The 20,801-nt window shown below is 41.7% G+C and overlaps 1 protein-coding gene across 1 annotated transcript in view; it reads right to left on the bottom strand.

Annotated features, from left to right (window-relative positions):
* The window catches only part of ITGA9 (integrin subunit alpha 9), a 205,295-nt gene that overhangs the window by 153,971 nt on the left and 30,523 nt on the right, over window positions 1–20,801 (bottom strand). The window contains exons 9-14 of the mRNA XM_039384423.1: window positions 18,516–18,653; window positions 16,258–16,363; window positions 14,685–14,779; window positions 11,702–11,792; window positions 11,145–11,190; window positions 7,628–7,782 (exon numbers count right to left, since the gene is read on the bottom strand). Coding sequence (XP_039240357.1) covers window positions 7,628–7,782; window positions 11,145–11,190; window positions 11,702–11,792; window positions 14,685–14,779; window positions 16,258–16,363; window positions 18,516–18,653 — 631 coding nt within the window. The remainder of the gene's footprint in view (window positions 1–7,627; window positions 7,783–11,144; window positions 11,191–11,701; window positions 11,793–14,684; window positions 14,780–16,257; window positions 16,364–18,515; window positions 18,654–20,801) is intronic.

The raw sequence follows: 20,801 nt of genomic DNA, 5'->3' as shown, positions 1-20,801 counted from the left end.
TTGTTTTTCTTCTAAAACAACACAAACTATGCAAATGTAAACTATGATGTGGCATTTCCTGACAATTGTTTTCTTTGATTTGCAGTCACAGCATTTATACCTTAACTAGAGGTCGATGCCTTGCACTCAGCAGTGCCCTCTTAGATGTTACACATCTCTGGCAGTTTATAGAAGACATATCCCAAGACTTACGAGCTGTCTCTTTGTAAATCTTGTTTCCAACACAATCAGTTGCTATGTCACTGGATGTATATGTGTCCAGAAGAAAACTTATTTGCTACTTGAAGTACTGTGCTGATTTTGGCTGAGATAGAGTTAATTTTCTTCACCATAGCTAGTAAGGGGCTATGCTTTAGATCTGTGCCGAAAACAGCGTTGATAACACACGGATGTTTTAGTTACTGCTGAACAGTGCTTTGCACAGTGTCAAGGCCTTTTCTGCTTCTTACACTGCTTCACCAGTGAGTAGGTTTAGGAGATCACAAGAAGTTGGGAGGGGACACAGCTGGGACATACCAAAGGGATATTCCATACCATATGACATCATGTTCAATATATAGAGTAGGGGAAAGAAGGACAAAGGTGAGGACGTTTGGAGTGACCATGTTTGTCTTCCTAAGTAACCATTATGCTTTCCTGGAGATTGCTGTACCCCTGACTGCTCATGGGAAGTGGTCAATGAATTCCCTTTTTTTCTTTGTTTGTGTGCACTGGCTTTTGCTCTACCTATTGCAGAATCACAGACTATGCTGAGCTGGAAGGGAACCACAAGGATCCAGCTCTTAGCCTTGCACAGGACCACCCCCAAGAGTCACACCATGTGCCTGAGAGCATTGTCTAAATGCTTCTTGAACTCTGTCAGGCTTGGTGCTGTGACCATTTCCCTGAGTAGCCTGTTCCAGTGCCCAATCACCCTCTGGGTGAAGAACCTTTTCCTAATATCCAACCTAAACCTCTCCTGACACAACTGCATGCCAGTCTCTCGGGTCCTGTCACTGGTCACCACTGAGAAGAGATCAGAGCCTGTTCCTCTTCCTCCCCTCATGAGGAAGTTGTAGACTGTTAAAGACTGTTGTAGATGATTACCTTGTCTTCATCTCAACCCACGAACTTTCTCACTTTTAGCCTTCTTGGCACAAAAGTCTCTGTGAACACTTATGTAGTGGTTTGAACCTTGTTCTCCCCAGAGGCTAAGAGAAGTGGTAGACCCCAAGGGGTGGAAACCCCTGGAAGTTTTGAAATTCTGCCCAATGGACGCTCCTGCAGAAATGTAAACATACCACAACCAGACCGGAAAAGAAGAGTTGTAGTTTGGTTGTTGTAGGAGAGGTGGCCATGTTGTAGAGCCACGAGGTAGGGGCTCTGAGCCCCTTGGGCCCTCTGGCCCCCTCCCAGCCCCTGGCTGGGGGCTGCAGGGACCTGGAACAGCATAAAGCTGGGCTAGGTGCCTGTAGTATGCCGGGAGATGTTTTTCTCCATGGGCACAGAGCAGCAGCCGACGCTGACCAGAGAAACAGTGGCAGAGAGCCAGAGATAAGAACCTGAAGAAGCAGCAGAAGCAACATGCAGCACTGCAGAGGAGACTCCTGGAAGGAGAGTCGAGGAAAGGAGAGCCAGCAGCTGAGAGCTACAGAGTTCTTGGGGGTAAGACTGATACCAGATCCCCAAAACTCCTTTGAGACCTCCTGGAAGGAGGAAGATGATGGCCTCTTACTTGAAAGAGCCTTGAAGTGCGACATGCACTGTAGAAAGGAGCTAGAGAGCTCCGAGAGGAATGCAGGGGGAGTTGACCTTGGCTTCTCCCCCCTCACACTGCTGCCACGGTGGCAACCTGAGAGACAGGGCACAGAGGCCCTGCAAGAGATACCAGACCGTCACGAAGACCCCCCTGTGTCTTCGTGATATGACGTGGTGAAACGACCTTGTCTGGGGTTACGAAGACCACGGAAGACCCCTCGGTTGTGAGGCGATGGGGCCAAGAGAGAGGCTTGGATACCTCCCTTGTGGATGCTGGCAGAAATCCAGCTATCAGCTGCTGCATGCATGAGAAGAAGAAACCTGCCGCCTCAGAAGATGCTGCTGTTCAGAGACTGGAAGGGATCTGTCCTTCTTTCCCTCCTGGACTTTTATTTGGAGGGGAGAAGAGATCTGATCCATTGTAAATACTATATGTCATGGTAGAGATAGTTTGTGATCATGTGTATAATGTGATATGGTATTTATTTGTACAGTCATTGTAATATATTCCCTTTCCCCACTTTGAGTCTGGTGTGTGTTTTGTCTGGAAAAACCCATCTCACATTAGGTTGAGATGTGGGAGGGGGAATGGAGCTAGGGAATTGGATGTTGGGGCTATCTCAAACCATGACAACTTATAAACTCACACAATTCAAATTAGCTTCACTTCATTTGCAGTGTGTTGCATTCTGACTAAAAGCTTAGGGCATAGCAACCAGACAAACCTTAAGTGGTATGAAAAGCCATAACTGGGGAATCAGCCTAACTACCATCACAGGGCTTCACCTGAACATTTTTTTGTTTGCTTTTGGTAGAATAACTTGCTTAGAAAGATAATGTCTTGAAAATATTTCGAACTCACAAGCTCATGACCAAAAACTCTCACTAAAGTGGTGTTTACTCAGTCCTACTAAAAAGCATCACCTTATCAGAAAGACAGGGTTTAGCTTGCTTAAAATCCTAAACTTTTTTTCTTTTCTTAAGGTGTCCCACACCCATCCCCAACTGTCTCCCTTTTTATTTCAAGATCTCATATGCATCTACATGCAAGCAATGCCAAGATCTGCAGCAATATCACAAAATTAAAGACAAGAAAACATGTTAGCAAACCCAGGCTTTGCTACACAGAGGCAAAAAGCCCTCTGGACACATGCAGCCGTCTTCAAAGGAGGAGGGCCAAAGGAAGAAAGGACTGCAGAGCTTGCAGGGGTGCCTAGGGAGGCTTGTAAAGTCTCCAGTGATAGTGTGACGTATTAGCGACATTGAACAATTCCTCACTGCAGGCATGGAAAGGGATCCCAATGTGAGGCCTGCACCAGGCCTCTGATTAAAGATCCCAGGCACTGTCCAATCAGTACGGTTCCCTACCTCCCCTTTATTATCACAACTTGTTTCTATGTTATATTCAATGAAGTCATATCAGTGGAAAAACTGAAATATCATGAATACTTTTTTTCGCCCTCCCCAGCTTTGTTGCTTCCTAAAAGCAAACCCAAGTGAGGAGATAACTGGCCAAACTTATCACTGCTGGTGGTTTAAGTTCCTCCTGCTCACTCCAGTAGAAGAACAGGAGGCAAGTTTTTTGCAGCAAATTAACTCTTCCAGGTACTGCCTTCAAACATTTGTTGAGCAGCTTTAAGCAAGTTTTCTCACTTTTTTTCTGGGGATCTACCCACCCAACTTCATACAATCGAAATAAAACTCTGGCATGGGTTTGATGACCTCAGAAGGGCTCAATTCTTCTAATGACTATTCCTTTTCCATAACTAAAATTAAACGGCTAAAAGCTTCAATAACAGCTCCCTCTGAGAAATTTTTGGTCATACCTGCAAGAGTACCCCCACCCAGTAGACCAGGTGAATTACTCCAGCCAGTATGAGATGTACCAAGTAAATGGCAGCAGGCATTTTACAGTGGATTTTCATCCTAAATGGCATATATGTACTCACGACGCAAGAGTCGTCCTTGATGGTTGATGGCAGCCCTGAAGCAGTAAGGAGTTAGAAGAGATTAAGATCAGGCCATGGTATCCCCCAAGCTAAAACAGAAATCACAGCTGACTGCACTAATGGAGGGGTTACACACTCTAAGCCACTCAGCACATCCCATCCTCACCCACTCAGATAATGACACACCACACAAACAGCAGGAGGCAAAATGCTCAGCAGGAACAAGCACATCTGTAAGTGCTTGTTAAACTACTAGCTATAGTACCAATTTGTGGGGGGCAAGGGGAAGGGCAGCATGCGAAAAAAATGAAGAAACGACTAAATAATAACAAAAAGCCATCAGAAGAGGAATGTGTTTCTTTGGTGCCTCTGCCAGTAATTTCAAGGAGAAAATAATTCATGAACTTAGCTTGCAAAGAAAATTCTTCAGTATTAAAAAAAATACCCTAGAAAATGAGAATATATATAGGATATTCCCTCCATCCTCTTCCAAAACGATTTTTTTTTCCCATTACTTCAAACCTTGTTTCAAATCCTCTCTCATAGTGTTGTCCCTGGCTCCAAGTTGGGAGCCATCCTCGCTGCTCCATACACTGAACACATTCCTGCAGCATGCCTGTTTCTGAGGCACTCTGAAGGTAACACTGACTTGCCTGTATCTGAATAGACTGGAAAAATAAGAGGCAGACAGAATAAAACTCCTGCACCAAACTACAGCTGCACACAGGTAAGAAGAGGAGAGTCCACTTCCGAAAAGTTTCAGATTAGGCATGTTACTTCAGTCCTAGAAACATGTTCAAATAGAGCGAAACTGTCAAACAATCCTACACTAAATTTTGCACCAGTCTTTCAGGCAACAGTATTAGGGACGTGAGGACTACCCTAGCAACGGATCAACACACAAGCGATGCACATCTGAAATGAAAAGTATAGGAGAAAGTTTGAAGCAATTTCTAACGTATCTGCCTAACTCTAGTCAAATGACCAAAACCCTTCATTTTCATAGCCATTAAAATTCACCTGTTTCTCATAATGGCAGTATTACTATTGTTGTTATTATTGTAGAGGAAATTATCCAGACTGTGGGCCAAGTTTACTTCCATTTTCCTTCAGGGACGAATGCAGAAGCAACCCTTGATGCCCAGAGATGAAGCAGTCTCTTTTCTTGTCCTGGTCACCCAGAAGTGCATGGTTTGAAGAGGCTGAAAGCTTCTCATTCAAGCTAGGAAAGGCCTGTCTCTAGTCCCAGCCTTTCCTGGCAATACAGAGACCTCACAGGAGACAAAGCAATGGCCCTTTAAGTGAAAGAGGAACAGCCTGAGTGAGATTCTGAGGTGACAGAGTGACAACGTAAAATACTGTATTTCTCATACCTCCAAGACATACTGGAGGTGGTCTCTGTCAGTAGACATACAACTAGATGCTCAGCTCTCCAGCAAGCACTGAGGCAATGTGTGGCACACAGTGCAGAGCACATTTCCCTTGGCCATGGCTCTTTGTTCAGATAAAAACATTTCAGCGATAAATTCATACTTCTGAAGACCATAGTCTGAAAGAAACAACTTCATGGAAATTGTACTGTCAGTGGCAGTATCAAGCAGTGTCCATAAACACAGAACCCCAGACAGCTGTTTCATGACCAGTAGTATTGCAACTCCCACTAGAAAAAGAAGAAGCAAAAGAAAGATGGGGAATGTTTATATGCAAGCGTGAGGTAGTGCTAGATGAAGATGACTTTCCTTCACATGACAGTTAACAAGATAGCCACACATTCAAATCAGCATTGAAGGCACACATTTGCCACAGAAGAATGCTGCCTGCCTGTTCAGCTTGACTTTCTAAACATTATGCAATAGATGACCAACTTCAGCTGCCCAAAAGCAAGACAAATTCTGAGCTTTTCACCAGTAAGCAGCAATCTCGAGTATCCACATTGACAAGCCCTAGGGGAGTGACTTTCCAGACAAGCACTGCATTCTCACCATCTAACTTTACAGACTGCCCCCAGACACCCAAAGATGAAATAATCCCAATCCCAACACTTTTAGCCCCAAAATTCTGGCATAGCATTTTAACACTTCCATGTGCCTTTCAGAGTCTGAACTGGACAACGATGTATTAACAGGGATATTCTAGGGGTTTTTTTCCCCCACATTTAACCACACAGGAGAGGAACCATTACAATATTTCCATTATTTGTTCCACCCTTTGTTAATTGATATTCTTCAACTGCAACATAATCAAAATGGCCTGACTGTTAGATTACTAACTGAAAGCTCATTTGAGATATTTTATCCAAATCATACCCTGAAGAGATTTTATACAGTCAGATAGTTCTGGCTGCAATGTTTTCAAGACAAATCACTTTGTTACAAGCACTGTATGAAAGGACAATGGTTGGAAGTTTTATAATAATCTACTTAATAGTAAAAAATTTCTTGTAATGAGATGGATGTTACTCAACAAAGAGGATGCTTATGTGCTTTCACCACAATAAATCATCAGAAGTACAGTTAGTAAGACAACACAGAGAAATTTAACCAACTCTTACAAGACATGATGAACAGGAAGACAGATCTTTTGTAAATGAGGGAAACAGATACTTAGATTGGAAAAAAAGGAAGTTCACTTCTTAGCCACAGGTCCAGAGATACGAAATTAAAGCAAAGGAAACATTTGAAACAGTACTTCAAGAACAGCTAGATATTCAGAAAATCTATATGGTGATTTTCAGAGAGGAATTAACAATCCCTCAGAAATGTGTTTTCTTAATTGACAGAGTATCAGGCAGTACAAAAAATACTTCACCAAAGCATGTATTTATCTGCTTAGTGTCATCTAAGAGAAGGAAAAAGTGCAAAAATAGAAATTCAAGTCTCAGTTGCATCAGTATATTAGAATACACAGGAACCCTAAATTTGGTAATTCCACTGTTTTGAGCTGTTCAGGTGAGAGTCACAAGCTGCTTGTAGTTCTCACCCCATGTAAATGGCAGAAGAAGCAGCAAGAAGCCTTTTATTTCTCTGACTTACTTAAAACCAAAATACTGCAGCAAGCTCTGCATACTGGGTTGCACAGATGCAACTTACCCTTCTCGACTACCTGCTCAAAAAGGCAGGGCATAGAGCAGGAGGAGACACTGATTCCCCCAGCTCACTATCAAGACAGAGCATGCCGTGAGGCTGAGACATCTTCCCTGAACAGCACAGTGCAAGTCCTCTGCCATTCCTAAAGCATGACAAAGGTAAAACATCATGAACTAAATTAACTCAGGCCTTAAAATATTTAGAAATGCTGTATCTGTCCCATACGACTTCACACAATATCTAAGACTTGTAAACACTGGGATGTAAAAATCATAAGTAGTATTTTAATAGAGCAAAGACATAAAGGTTTGCACAATTACACGTTACACAATTCCATTCACCTCAGAAACTCCACGTGTTTAACAGAGATTAACTAAGACTGGGCTATTTACAGTCACTTTACAGACAAGTAAACTGATGCACAGAAAAGGATTTTCTCATATCTGTTTCAAGAGCTCCTTGTAGACTTTCAAAAACTATTAATCTAGAGCAAATCACCTTTCATATGCTTTCTGATAACGCTGATGGAGGATATGGATTCAGAAATGTATTATCTATCAAGAAGTAAACAGGGAACACAAACTTTGAAGGCTGTGTTCTCTATCCTTGTAGCAAGCCTAAGGACACACTTCCCTCCTTTCACTGAGGAAGAAACTGCCTCGGTATTACATCAGCCTCATCAGAAGGTAAAAACATGCCCAATGAAGTTCTCGAGCCTCCAACTTTCTGGAATTGTATACTCCACATTCACATTGAAACTACTTATTTCCCATAAAAGGTCTGTTACTGACTACAAAGAGAGCCCTTTACTCCAGGTCAACCTGTTACTGCCCAGGGCTGGCACAGGTACCTTACCTATTTCTCCAGGAACATGCTTGCCGCTGAAGCGAAAGCATGCTGTGACATTGAGGCAGTTCACTGGCTGCAAGCCATCATGGCACTGAGGAGCTGTGATATTGATAGATACGGGCAGGAAAATGGAGATGTCCACGGTAATGACAGGCCTGGATCTGGAGATCAACAGAGAAGTAGAATTGAGTGAGCAGACGGAAGTTCTAAGCCAAAGGAAAAGAAAGTAAATTTGGTAAACTACACAATTTCAAGCAGACAGGAAAAATAAGAGAGTACCTTTGAGCTGTAAAATAAACTAGCACATGACCTAGCTGGCAAGGACTACTAGCATTTAAATTAAAACAGTAATATCCGCTTGAAGTTCAGTGCTCGGATACAGACTGCAGGCAGGCAGCTAGGGAAACCAGTAATGTGTAATAATAATCATCATCATCATCTCCAGCAAAAGTTGCTGGAGGATAATAAAATTAGTAGAACAGCAAACAAGAACAACAAGTTCATGCAAATGAGACTGGTTGCTAACCATCTTGGATGGTCAGGGACAGGTAGGAAGAGACCATAGGTTTCCACAGAATGGTCTACAGTCAAATTTATGACCTCAAAGTCAAAGAGGGAGCACAGGGGTAGGAGACAGATTCATATATAATTTTTCTGACAGTATAAGAGGGACAACAAACACTACGTTCGTGTTTTCTGGAGGAGAGACATTTGGCTAATTCCCTCCTGGCAAGGATTGAATACTCTTCACGCTGCTGAACTGTGTTTCAGGAGTTACCCAGTGCACTGTGAACAAAAGCTTTCTACCCTTGCAACTCCAGCATCAGGTTATTGCTACCACTACTCCTGGCTGAGGGACAACACAGCCAGAATCACAGAGCAAGCTGAGTCCCTTAAGGCCCAGGTGTGTCTTGTTAAGGAAACTTCCCTGTCTGACCATTCAGGAGGCACTCACATAGTCACATTCACACCACCAGAGACTTTAACTGGTGGGACCAAAGCCCTTTTGCAGTGGCTCCAGAGAGCTGACAGGTGCCCCACTTGATTCCCTACACACACCACTCTCACATAGTCAGACCAGGTTTCCCATAGTTCCATAAAGCCATTTATTCACAGCAAAGTAACACAGAAACAGCTCAAGGGGGTGCCTCTGAGGAGGGATCCAGAACAAAGGACCCCCTGGGCTTTTTTACCCTCACACTCCAAGCAAGTCTTCACTCTTCCTTGCTCTTCCTCCTGAGTCCTTGGCTCCTGCTGTGTCTCCCAGTGTCTGGTCACCTGGCTGTGCCACAGGTCCCCATGGCTTTTCTTATGCAAAAAGTCAACGGTTCACAGCCTCCTGCTTCAGGCTCCCACCATCCAAAGCTCAATTTGCAGCTCACACTGCAGCTGCACCTGAGATACCTATACTGAATGTATTCCTCAACAGTTTCCTCTTTCACACAACACAGAAGATCCAGCAGCCCAGAAAACCAGACTCTTCTGAGTCATCTCCAGCCCAGGACTTCAGCCCAAAAATTCAGTGTTATTCTTCTTGGTTTCAATTCTGTACATGATCAACATGAACACGTTCTTCCAAAACCAACTACAATAGTGAAAAAAATGTGCAGCAACCAGCAGATTCAGTTCCAGAGTAGTCTCAACAGCCATGCAAGGCCAGAGCTTGTAAACTACTTCAGGATGATCACTCCACAAGCCACTTAATTGAGAAGTAGGGCAGAAGAAGGAGAAGAAAGCAGGGACTGTGGTTACATCTAATTTATACCACCTGGAACAAGATTCACATAATCTCTAAGACAGCTGCTCAGACTCTTTTACCACAGCCTGAAACAACAGTGCAAGTTCACATTTTGAGACGGAGGATGAAGATAAATGCTACCCCTAGAAATATATGCGGTGGGGGGGAAGGAGGAAAAAGAGTGAGCAATCATTTCACACCTTCGAAGAAACACTCTTTCTGAATGCTTAGGGAGACATAAAAGAGTAAGTGCTATAGTTGATCTAGAAAAATATTTCTCCAGCTATGATACACTGTGTGATTTTTCCTTAGTGTCATCTCACTTGGTTATTCACTGGGGAAAAAAACCCAGTGCATCTGTCAAAGGACCAATACAATACAATGCTGACGATCTGCCTCAAGTAACCAAAGGCTTCCACCAAAGCCTTTAAATATCACTTGGCTAAGGGACTTCGCAAAAGTGAGAGGGGTAAGAGGAGAAGGAGAAGAAAAAGCTGATTTCTTTATCCTAATCTGAATCTTAACAGCAAGAGGGACACACCTGAAACTGGCAGTAGCAACACTTAATCAGGCTGCCCACAAAGTCAGTCAGCAATACACTAATTTCCTCGGAAATGCACAAGTATGACTGAAAACATGGACAGATGTCATCATGCTGTTGTGATGCATGTGGTTTTAAACATCACAATATGCCTTTCAGTTTGTCTTCCCCCCTCTGCAATTAACATCAATGCAGGAGAAAAATGCAGTTTTCTTTTCAGCACCTTCAGAGATATGGGGCTGCAAATTCCCACCTGAGGCATGGCACACTTTTTCACAGAAGCAGTAATTAGCTTCCTATATGTGCATGATGAAGGAACAGAACACTCTTCAGAAGACTTGCCCACCTGCCATGCTGATCATCAAGGGTATTTCTTCCCCTTCCTTTCCTTTTTTTCTTTTTCTTTTGTGTAACTGATTCCAAGGGAAACAGAGCCAAGTTTTTCCTGCCTTGAACAGGAAGGAAGCTGGCACATCTGTTCTACAGTTCCAGCATTTGTCTTACCAGTGTCACCACATCCCTGTATCTTCCATTAAGATGCCAGAGTTCCTAGTAGTGATTTCTATTCCTAATGAGATCTAAGTATTGAAAGGATTTTTTTTATTAAATATTAACAAGTGTAACAACAGACCTACCGGCAAAAAAACCTGCATAATTTGGTGAACCAAGCTGTCCCACCTCTTTCTATCAGATGGAACAAGCAATTGCACTTAACTCATAAACTTGAAACAGCAGTCCAACTCCTGTGTGCATTGAAAATGTATCTGTATTTCATTTCCCTGAAGACTCTTATTTCATTCTGCATCCCATTATAACTTGCAAAATTACATCCTGGCATCATACACAGCTCATTTTTTGCTTAACTGCATTCCCTTAAATCACAATTTATCTACTTCATATAAACATAAGAATAATGAAGAAGCCTCCTCACAAGTTGGGAGTAACCTTTCTAAAGAGGCACTGAGATGCAACATATCTCCTTCTGGCTCCAACCCTTTTTCTTCATAGCCCCGGGTGTCCTATGTATTGTCACCCCTCACTCTGCTGTTTAAATTAGACTGTGCATTCTTTGACATCACTCATGTCTAAGGTTTTGCTTAAACAGTAACCTAGTTTTCTTCTGGCCACAACAAACTAGGGAGGAAACTCGAGTGGTTAATCGGTTGGGCTTAAGACCACATAAGACATAAACAGAAAGCAAAGAAAAAGAAGACAACAATGAGTGAAAAATACAGTCATCTCACCTCAGAAGTACCACACTGTCTGACAAGAAGGCTCCAACAGTCATATCTGAAATTTTTGTAACATTGAGACAGTTATAAAGGAGGCATAGAATTCAGTTCTTTCAAATCAGTTGCCAGACTACAGAGCATGTTTTTCTGACTTAGCCAGTTTGCCCCTTCAAATACCATTATGTCATATGTATTATAACTGGAGGATTAGGTCTGTGATGTTACTTCACCTCTGCTTCGTTGATTTTTTTTAACATTACTATATTATTGTCTACTTTTTGGGTTATTTTAAGACTGCCATCCTGACTGAGCAGTTTCAAGAAACTTACAACCTTGGTTAGATACTGAATCTTCAATTGCTGTAACTGCCAAAATACCTGAATTAAGTAATTGCCTAGAATTTTTATCAGGAGCTTGTAGTAGCAGAAGAGAAAGGGAAAAAGCAGCTCAGCTTCATTGACCATCTGCAATGGCAGGGACCAGCAACCTGGAAACAACCTAGCTCTGCTATTTTCTAGGCCTACTTCTGTATTTTCCCCATGCTCCTGCTGCCAGAGTAGCATACATACCTGGATAACCATTGCTATCCATATCAACTCCCCCTGATATGGACTGGCCAAACATACGCAGCTTTGGGTTTATTGTTTGCCCAGACAGCTTCTGTAGCAGAAATAACACGAGTGAAATCAGTCAGTAACACACAGAATCCTCTAAAAAACCCCGCCAAACAAAAGAAAATCTTCAAGCATGATTTTCATGGTCATTGGGTCTCTTCTCCCTGGGCTGGAAGTGCCGCACACCTGCAGTCTCACACTTCACTGATGCAGCCCTGAACAGGAAGGCTGTCAACTGCAGGAAGTCCTTCTGCTCTGGGCTAGCAGGAGGCCAGCATTGACTTGGATTAAAAAACACACCTGCATAACAATCCTCATGCAGACCCAAGCAAAATAAAGAACACATCAAACAGATTTCTGCAGAGGGAGAAAATTTAACTGCACTCAAGAGATTAATTTTTTGTGGGTTTTTTTTTGCATTACCTTAGTTTCTCTGAATAGAAGTTTCAAGAAGCATCTTAACAAAATTAATGATTAATTGAAACAGAAAATTCCACACAACCATTTCTTTTCACGAAGGTTGCCAGCACACTCAAAGTCAAAATGATTAATTTTCATCCCACTTGGAAATTCCAGTTTCCATCAGATATTATGGAGTATTTTCTGTCAGTTTGGAAGTTGTATCTCATTTCTGCCTCCCCAACTTCTAACATAGTTTTGTTTTCTAATTACTAACACAAAAACTTTCTCTAAATTCTTTGCACTGTAAATGCCTTTGTCTGAAGCAAATTAATATATCAAAATTTCCTTTTCTAAGAATGCAATCAGAACTCTCTCAGCTTTCATTCATTATGCTGGGCCACCAATGCAAGACCTGACCTCAAATCAACTTCTGATTGCAGAAGTTACAGACAGAGGAAACCTGTCCCATGAAGTAATTTCGAAGCTGTTGGTGGTGCTTCACAACTTGTGACATGCAACCAACTTTTCCCGGCCCTCCCATAAAAGAATGTAATATTGGACAAGAAGTCAGGTAGGAAATTTATGGAAAAAATATAAGTTGAAGGGAAGAAAGATATCCTGACAGTTAGTACAATGGGAAACCAGTGATCCTACTCGTGGGTAGATAACACTGACAACTGGAATACCTACATTACACTTGCTTCGCATTTTTAGGGGTCCCAGTTAGGGTGGTAAATCCCACCTGCAAACACTTCAGAAGACATCTGTGGCTCTTACAGCCTAGAAGGCAAAGGTATAATGCTTTTAACGACCATGAATGAAAACAGCAGGGCACAAAGCCAATTAAGCTGCTTCTGCTAATAGCAGCCACTGAAGCTGCTGAAGGTACAAAGAACTACACGGATCAGCAATTTAAATGAAGACAACTGGGAAAGCGAAAGGCAGGACTGGGAGGGAAGAGCTAACAAAATGAAAAGGGTGAAGATATACACCCTGCAGGGTCCCTTCCCTCCACCTCTCACAGCTTATTTAAAAAAGGAAATCCACAGCATTGAGATGGATCAGCAATACAGTAATAAGATACAAAAAGTCTTTCACCTCTGGGTTCAAATTCAGGACAGGTAGGCAGAGAGCTGAAGCTGTTACACAGTTTTGGTTGCATGCAGGACGTGAACTGGTGGTCTACCCAGTGCCCTGCAGCAGACACTGGGAAATCACTTGCACAGAGATACTCCCTGTAAGTGGTGCCCTCTTGTTTGCCTCAGGACATGGAACAACCATAGGAATGGTATCAAGGGTCAACAACTGTACCCTGCCACCCTCTCAAGCTGGGTGTTTTCCCACTGACCAAATGGAGACGCATGTGCTGTCTGCTGGCCTTGTTCCAGTGGGGAGGGAGAGATCACAAACAGGATGTTTTGCTTCCCACCCTGATGATCTGTCCTCCTTGAAAAATGTAACATTTTCCCATGAATGACCAAAAAAAAACCCCAAAAAACCCCCATCCTTTTCAGCAAGAACTTGAAAGCTCTAAGATTTTCAACAGCCAGAGAAGTGACTCCCAAACAGTGACTCTTGACAAAAAATGGGCAGAATCCACCACATGCCACACATTAAGAATACTTCTAAAATGTACTAAAGAGTCACTTTACTTCCTTTTTTTCTTAAAAGCAGTGCATGCCACATACATGGTAAAAGGAAGAAGGACTAAACTTTTATGGTCTGTTAAAAGAACCTCCAATACAACCACTAAACTCTTTAATTCTGCTTAAATTTATTTACTGTGAAGGATCCCACCCAGCAACAAAACAAAACAACTAGAACTTCAAACACACAGAGGGAGGGAAGATTCAGGCTCTCTGAACAAAGAAATGTGCTAGAGAGAGACTAGCGGACACATGTTGGGCAGCACGAGCATAAATTTATCATCTCTACTGCCTGGCTACAGCAGCTAAATTGTACTATGTCATCCCTGCACAAGATGGTATAGCATATCCCAGACAAGGTTTGACTTCATAATAAGGGAGTCAGGGGAACGGCTCCCAAGAAAGGCCTTGTGATATACTGTCAGAATGCAAGAAGGTCAACAAGGTGGGTAAAGAGGCTTCTGTAAGGCACAAAAGAACACTTAGTATCTCTTCCTTCTCGCAAAGTCTGCTTCTACAGGAAGAAAGTGCAACCCCACAACTCCCCACGGGCCTCTCCATAATTTCTATGCTTAACCTCTCCAGGGTTTCCATTTCTCCTCTGCATCAGTACTATCTCTAAAAACTGACACTCAGTCCCTAAGACTTTGCTTCAAGAAGATATAGCTGACAGCTATAACAAAAGAGAGTGAAAAATACCTCCTGACTGACATAATTTTACCCTTCAGCATAGATATAGACAAACTCTGGGAGAAGCCACCTTCAAATCAAGACTGAGAAAAGGATGTTGAGTGATGACAAGGAACTTAGGAACTCCTAAGTATGGTTTATTTCTTCAGGCCTTGGGAAAGTGACTTCAGAAAGGTATCATAAATGGCAGTGTCACATACCATAGAGTATTGAGGTATAATACCATTGGAATCCCCATGGTAAATGTACACTGCTCCTACGTAGTTATCCTCCTTAGGTGCTCCAATGGCAACATCTGTAAAACAGTACAGATTATAAACATTTCACAGTCCATCCCACTAATCCAACTTTTTCCCAGTTTTAGAATGCAGCTATCCATAGCAAAACAGTTCCCCATGACAAAGATGATCAGCAGCTCATGCGAACCTACGTAGAAGGAATTTGTTTGATTTATTTAAGAGCTCATGTTAAGATAAACTTAAAAACCACAGAAACGTATATGAATTTGTACATGCATGTGGCTACGTTTCACAGAATCAGATTAATTAGAAATATGTGCTGTTATGAAAATGTGTGTTTATTAACCAGCAACCATACTCAAAAAGTTAATTTAGAAACGTTTCATGACAAAATCTCCAACCCATGGGAACATCAGCTTTGCGAACTAGGACAAGACTGGCAAAATATTTACTGCAGCACTACATTAAGGCTGGCTGAAAATCCAAGGCTTCACAAAGAGGCTGGGTATATTAAATGGATAGGCAAGAAGAGAAAAAGGCTGCTGAAGGTCCACTTTCAAAGTACATTTGATCCAATTTAACTGCAAACTCTTGTAGAAAGCATGATCCCACCTCCTGTTCTTCACTTCTAGTTGGATCTAGTGACTATGTGGCTACTAAAATTAAGCTTTTCTCAACTGCTTCATATCCATGAACTGATTCAACTCCTTCTGCAGTCTCACCATCACAACTGACCTACAAGCAGCAGCAAGAACACACAAACGCATGTCCAAATAGAGAGGAACACCATGTCCACCATTGGTGAGGGCAACCTGCAACAGGGCTGAGTTAGGCTTAATGGGATACTGTGCCCTGAGTGGCCTGAAAGAAATAAATCCAGGTATACACTGACTAAGCTGGCCTTTGTTTAGAAGTCCTTAATCTGCACTGCCAGAAACCAGGGCAGAAAAGGTGCCAGCATCAAAACTTTGCACTCACCTATTGCTATCACAGCATGGGCCTCATGCTGAGAGGCCTGAGAAAGGAGTACAGGGAGAACAAAGAAGAGGAGAGAAATTAATAGAGTACATTCTATCAGGAGCGAGAAGCTACTTCTTAATTACACTACATGATAAGAAATGAGACTATGTCAACAAAACCAGAAAGGCTTGAAAACATAAGGAAATGGGAAAGAAAAAAGAAGTCAGACAGGTTTCTGTTTTCTCTGGGCTGTGGGTACCTTAAGCTTTTTATAAACCACATAGGAAAAGAAGAAAATACAACAGCATGGAAAGCAAAGCAATTAATGAGATTGAGGTGTGACCTGCATAGACATGGACTAAACCGACATCAAGAACAGTCACCTACAAAAGGCTTTAGCACACAAATCCTACATAAGCACATTCATTTATCCTTAGTTTGAACCCAGGTGCTGGTCAGATCTGGAGGAGCAATGGATGCCACGCAGCACCGAGCCATGCAAGACTGACGGTGCTGCACGGCACAGCTTTGCTGGCACTGACAGAGAAACGGCCATGAAGGAAATTACACTGACCTGGGAAGCCATCGTCATCAATGTCACCAAGGGTGGCTATGGTCTCCCCAAAGTGTGCATTATAAGCGCTGTCACCATCCAGGATGAGCTGCTCCTCCAGCACTCCCTAGCAAGCAAGAAATAAAACAGGGTCAGGGAAATGGTGCAATTCCCGAGCGAGGTAAGCCTTCCCCATGCAAGATGCCCTTGTGCTGTGGGAAGTACCTGGGGCAGAGCTGCAGCCTGCCTCTCTCCTGCATTGTACTCAGGTTACCTGGGGTCTAGATATCTAATTTATTTGGGTTTTAAACCTTCTGGGTTTTAGTTTTCAAGGGGACAGGGGAGAAAGGCAGAAAGAGTCCATGGCTGATATAACTAAAATGCTAAATTAACTAAACAGTAACTCAGAGATGTAACTAAATGCAGTCACAGGGATTGGTGAACCCATGAAAGTTTCCAGATGCCTAAAACATAACAGCCCAGAGCTTACTACTGGAAGATTACATCTGAGGAGTGAAATCCTCAGTCCAGACTTATTCAGCTAAACTCAGTGAGTTAAGGAGTATTTTCCCCTAAGCAAAGAACATTTGACAGTTGAATTTGAAAACATTTTGAGTATAGGACAAAAGGATTAAAGCAAAGTCCTCAAAAGGCCTTCTGAAATTAAGAATAAGGAAAGAGATTTAATGAAATAAAGAGACAGAGAAAAGTTCAGAATTAAGTAGTTTTGTACTCCTATGCCGTGAGAAGCCTTATATGGCTCTGGTATTTCTTGCCCACCCACCTTCTGGTCAGATACATAAGCTTTAGCTTCTCGAGTCTTCTCTCAAGGGGAAAGGAATATTTCCACAAGAAAACAAAATTTAGTTACATAATCCAAGTCTGTACCCACCTCAAGGTTGTTTTGTTTTGGTTTTGTTTCCTTTGTGAATAAGAATAAACTACCCTCTGGAACATGTAATAAAATCTTTTACTTGGCTATGGGGAGTTGCTGACTTCAAGAAAATCCCACATAATGAAAATAAAACACAACAGAGAGGAGACAGGCAGGCCTGTATGTGCGACTAAATTCTTTGCAGTCCTCACAGGAAAGGGCAAAACATAAACATTTTAAAAGTAACATCACTGTGCATGCTTGTTTTATAATGCAGTTTTCTCTGATCCTCTGCAACAACCTGTTAAGTAATGGTGATTGCAGAATGAAAAAAAGTTTCAAATGTCCAAACCCCAAAATAAAATCCACAATCCTGCAATCCATTGCTCGTGCAAGTAATTCTTGGTGCAGGAGTATAAGAAACTCATACTAGCTTCTTGACTATTCTATAGAAGATAAAAATTAATTCGTGTATGCTCTCACTGTGAGCAGGAAATGTTGGCTATTATCTTTTTGGCATTCTGGACCCAATCCTGAGGACCCAGCAGCAACACTGCAACATAAAAGGTGGAACCTCCCATGGATAAAACTGAAAAAGTAAAGCTTGTTTAAAGGAGTGATAATAGAAAATAAAATTACACCAAAAGCATCTGTAAAGTCTCCTAAACGCTTGGACTTCTGGTGAATTTTAAGTCCAGCATAAACAAACTTAAAGTTCACAAAATGCTGATGAAGCCAAACAATTTAATTTTAGTCCATAACAACTTCTCCTTTGAGACAGCAGCTTTGGGACCCGAATATTAAGTATTTAATAGTATGTTAAAAACCATTGTTTTCCTCTACATACAACTTATCAATGGTCTTGGTTTGCCAATGCAAGAAAGTTCAGACTTTTCCAAGATTGTTGATAGGTCAGGTGAAATCCACTGGTACCAGCTGGTAAGAACTTCCCCTGAAGTTTAAATATGGGCCATAATACACAAGTAAAATGAATTCAATCTCCGGTTTCTCTTCCTCAATCCCCAGACACTTGTGTTCTAAATTGTGTTCTAGGTCTTAGTGACCACCTAAAACACAAAGGAAACTCAGTCAAAGCTACTGACTCTGAATTGGTTTGGGCAGCAATTTCACAAAAAGTCACAAATGTCACCAAGTTTCAACATAAAACCAGACACTTTCTCAGACCTCCTCGAAAGATTCCCAGATCTGTGATGAATGTGGGTCAGTGTCTGGGAAACTATACCAGATGAGTCTTCCTGTGACTTCATGCTCTGTCAGAGACATTCAGAGCCCCATTTATTTGAGACATCGAGTTTCACTGTGCAGTGCTGGAACAATACAAGCGTTACCTTGCCCGAGATCCATGCCCTCATCCCTTACCGAGTCATCTCCTGTACATACTCACGTTTCCTCTGTTGATATAGACTGTGACTTGACCCTCATCTCTGATCTCAGAAAACATAGGTGCTCCAACCAGCAGGTCTGACAACCCATCAGAATTCAGATCAACTGCACATAAGGAGGAGCCAAAGTAAGAGCCCATCTGTAACCAAGTTGAGTCACAACAAAGCATTCAGTATCTGCCCACACTCAGGAGGAAATCATATAGGCGTGGCTTTTGTTTGTTTTGGTTATTCTTTTAATTTCACATGATGACTTGCTGCTTTATCACTCACAAGCACTCCTACAGAGAAAGCTTTGGGAATAATTCTGGCAGGAATTAAAACACTTTACTATAACAGTGCATCCTGGATGTTCTACAAACAGAAGTTATAACCTGGGTCATGCTTAAGTGAGACACTTAAAGAGCTTTCTCAGACTAGCTTTCTCTTGTCAAATGCTTAAAACTAGGAAGGGGTGAAATGAGTTTCCCAAACCAGACACAGACAGTGATTATTCACGCCCAGTGCCACAGATGTTCTGTGGATATCTTAAAGAAATAACAAAAGGAAACAAGAAAAGTAGGCAAGAGGCAGGGTATCCATGAAAACAGGTATCTAAAATTGACTATTGATTGTGGACTATCTCTCCTTGTTCTAGTTGTATGTATTTGTATCAGTCACCATCAAAGAATACTAGTTGTGGGCCTTGATCATATCCTTTCCTCTCATGTACAGATAGGTGAGTTGATACAGAAACAAGACTTTCAATAAAAGCTTTTCAGCTGATACACAACAAACCTAAGCCACTTTTAATCTCCACTTATTATTGCTTGATAAACTTAAGTGCTTAAAATTAGGAAATAAATTAATTTCATTCCATGTTTTTTTTATATGGGTGAACATTTATTGCTAACCTTCTCCCAACCAGCATCCACATTACAAATTTCAAAAAACACTAAACGCAAGAAGGAAATCAAAAGCAAGAATGATATTTCACCCTTATTTCATCCACTCCTGCCCAAGTAACACAAGGCATACTCTTTGAAACCAACTACAAACCATAGTCTCAAAATTAAAAGCAGCTTCCACAGGAAAATGGGAAAGATACCACTTCTTACTTGAAATTGAGAGCTGTTTATCAAGCAGGAAACACTGAGGTTAAAGAAATCATTATTTAGGTTCAAAAAAACGAACCACATTTCTTGAATGCTTTTACATTCCTCACTGCAGATCTCTGACCTACTGCCTTCCATACCTCTAAGTTTACATGCATGAGCCACAGCTATTGGGTATGCCAGAAGATGGGCAGCAGCAACTCTATTCTATGCAGTCCGTAAGATTTAAAAGTTGCTAAATATATCAGGCGGGGGTGAGTGAAGGACAGCCTTTCGGTTTGTTAATTCAGATTTTTGTGCTTGTGTGGGTCTAAGGTCAGACCTCAAACATCATTTGAATCCAGTTATTTTGTAGCAGAGGTTCCCTTGGGGATTTGTATTTGTTTATTTTTTTAATCCACTAAGGTTTTTAAAGAAATTTCTCATGAGTAAAGAACAAAAGTTATGAAAAGCATTTCACTATGAATTCAGGCAGTTTTCAGTGAAAGGATATTATTTACTTAACTGCAACATGGTATGTCTGCAGCATGGGTGAGTTCACAGTGCTGTAAGAACCTGAAGTTTGCATATTTAACATTGTAACAAGGTCTTGCATTTTCTTTTTTCCTGTCTCCATTAGATTTCCTAGTTCAGCCTCTATCAATAAAAAAGGAAGAAAAAAACTGGCTTGCTGTTAACGTCTGTCTAACAAGAACGTCAGAATAATGAATTTCACACCACTGGGAAGGATGTAGCATTTTGTGACAGCTCATTTCCAGGCAATGCTCATTGCTGAGCAGGTCAACCCCAAAAAACAAACAAACAAACAACAAAAAAGGTGATTCAGCACAGCCTTCTCTTTAAAATAAAATTCTCATTTGGATTTTAGAGAATTTGTAGAAGAAGATGCTAATGGGGATGAAGGAGATGACAGCCTAGAAGTACTTGAAGGATGTAAATACTTGATTAGTTAAGTTATATATAAGAGTAAAGCAATTAAATTGAAAAGGGAGGTTTTGGCTGAAACCTCAAAACTTCCTGATAGCTCTATTTACTAGGCTGAGGAATAGCCAGAAGCACATCCTTAGGGACATTCAAAACTCAACAGGGAAAGAAATTAACAGGATGCAATCAAACACAGCAGATGCCCTGGATGAACTGGGAGGTCTTTTCCTTTCAAGATGTCTGTAATTCTGCTAGTGTGGTAAAGTAAAA

The sequence above is a fragment of the Pipra filicauda genome, unplaced genomic scaffold (genome assembly GCF_003945595.2).
Source record: "Pipra filicauda isolate LSUMZ 115617 unplaced genomic scaffold, ASM394559v2 scaffold353_size752799_pilon, whole genome shotgun sequence".
NCBI classification, from domain to species: Eukaryota; Metazoa; Chordata; class Aves; order Passeriformes; family Pipridae; genus Pipra; species Pipra filicauda.
This window is presented reverse-complemented; position numbering and strand designations above follow the sequence as displayed.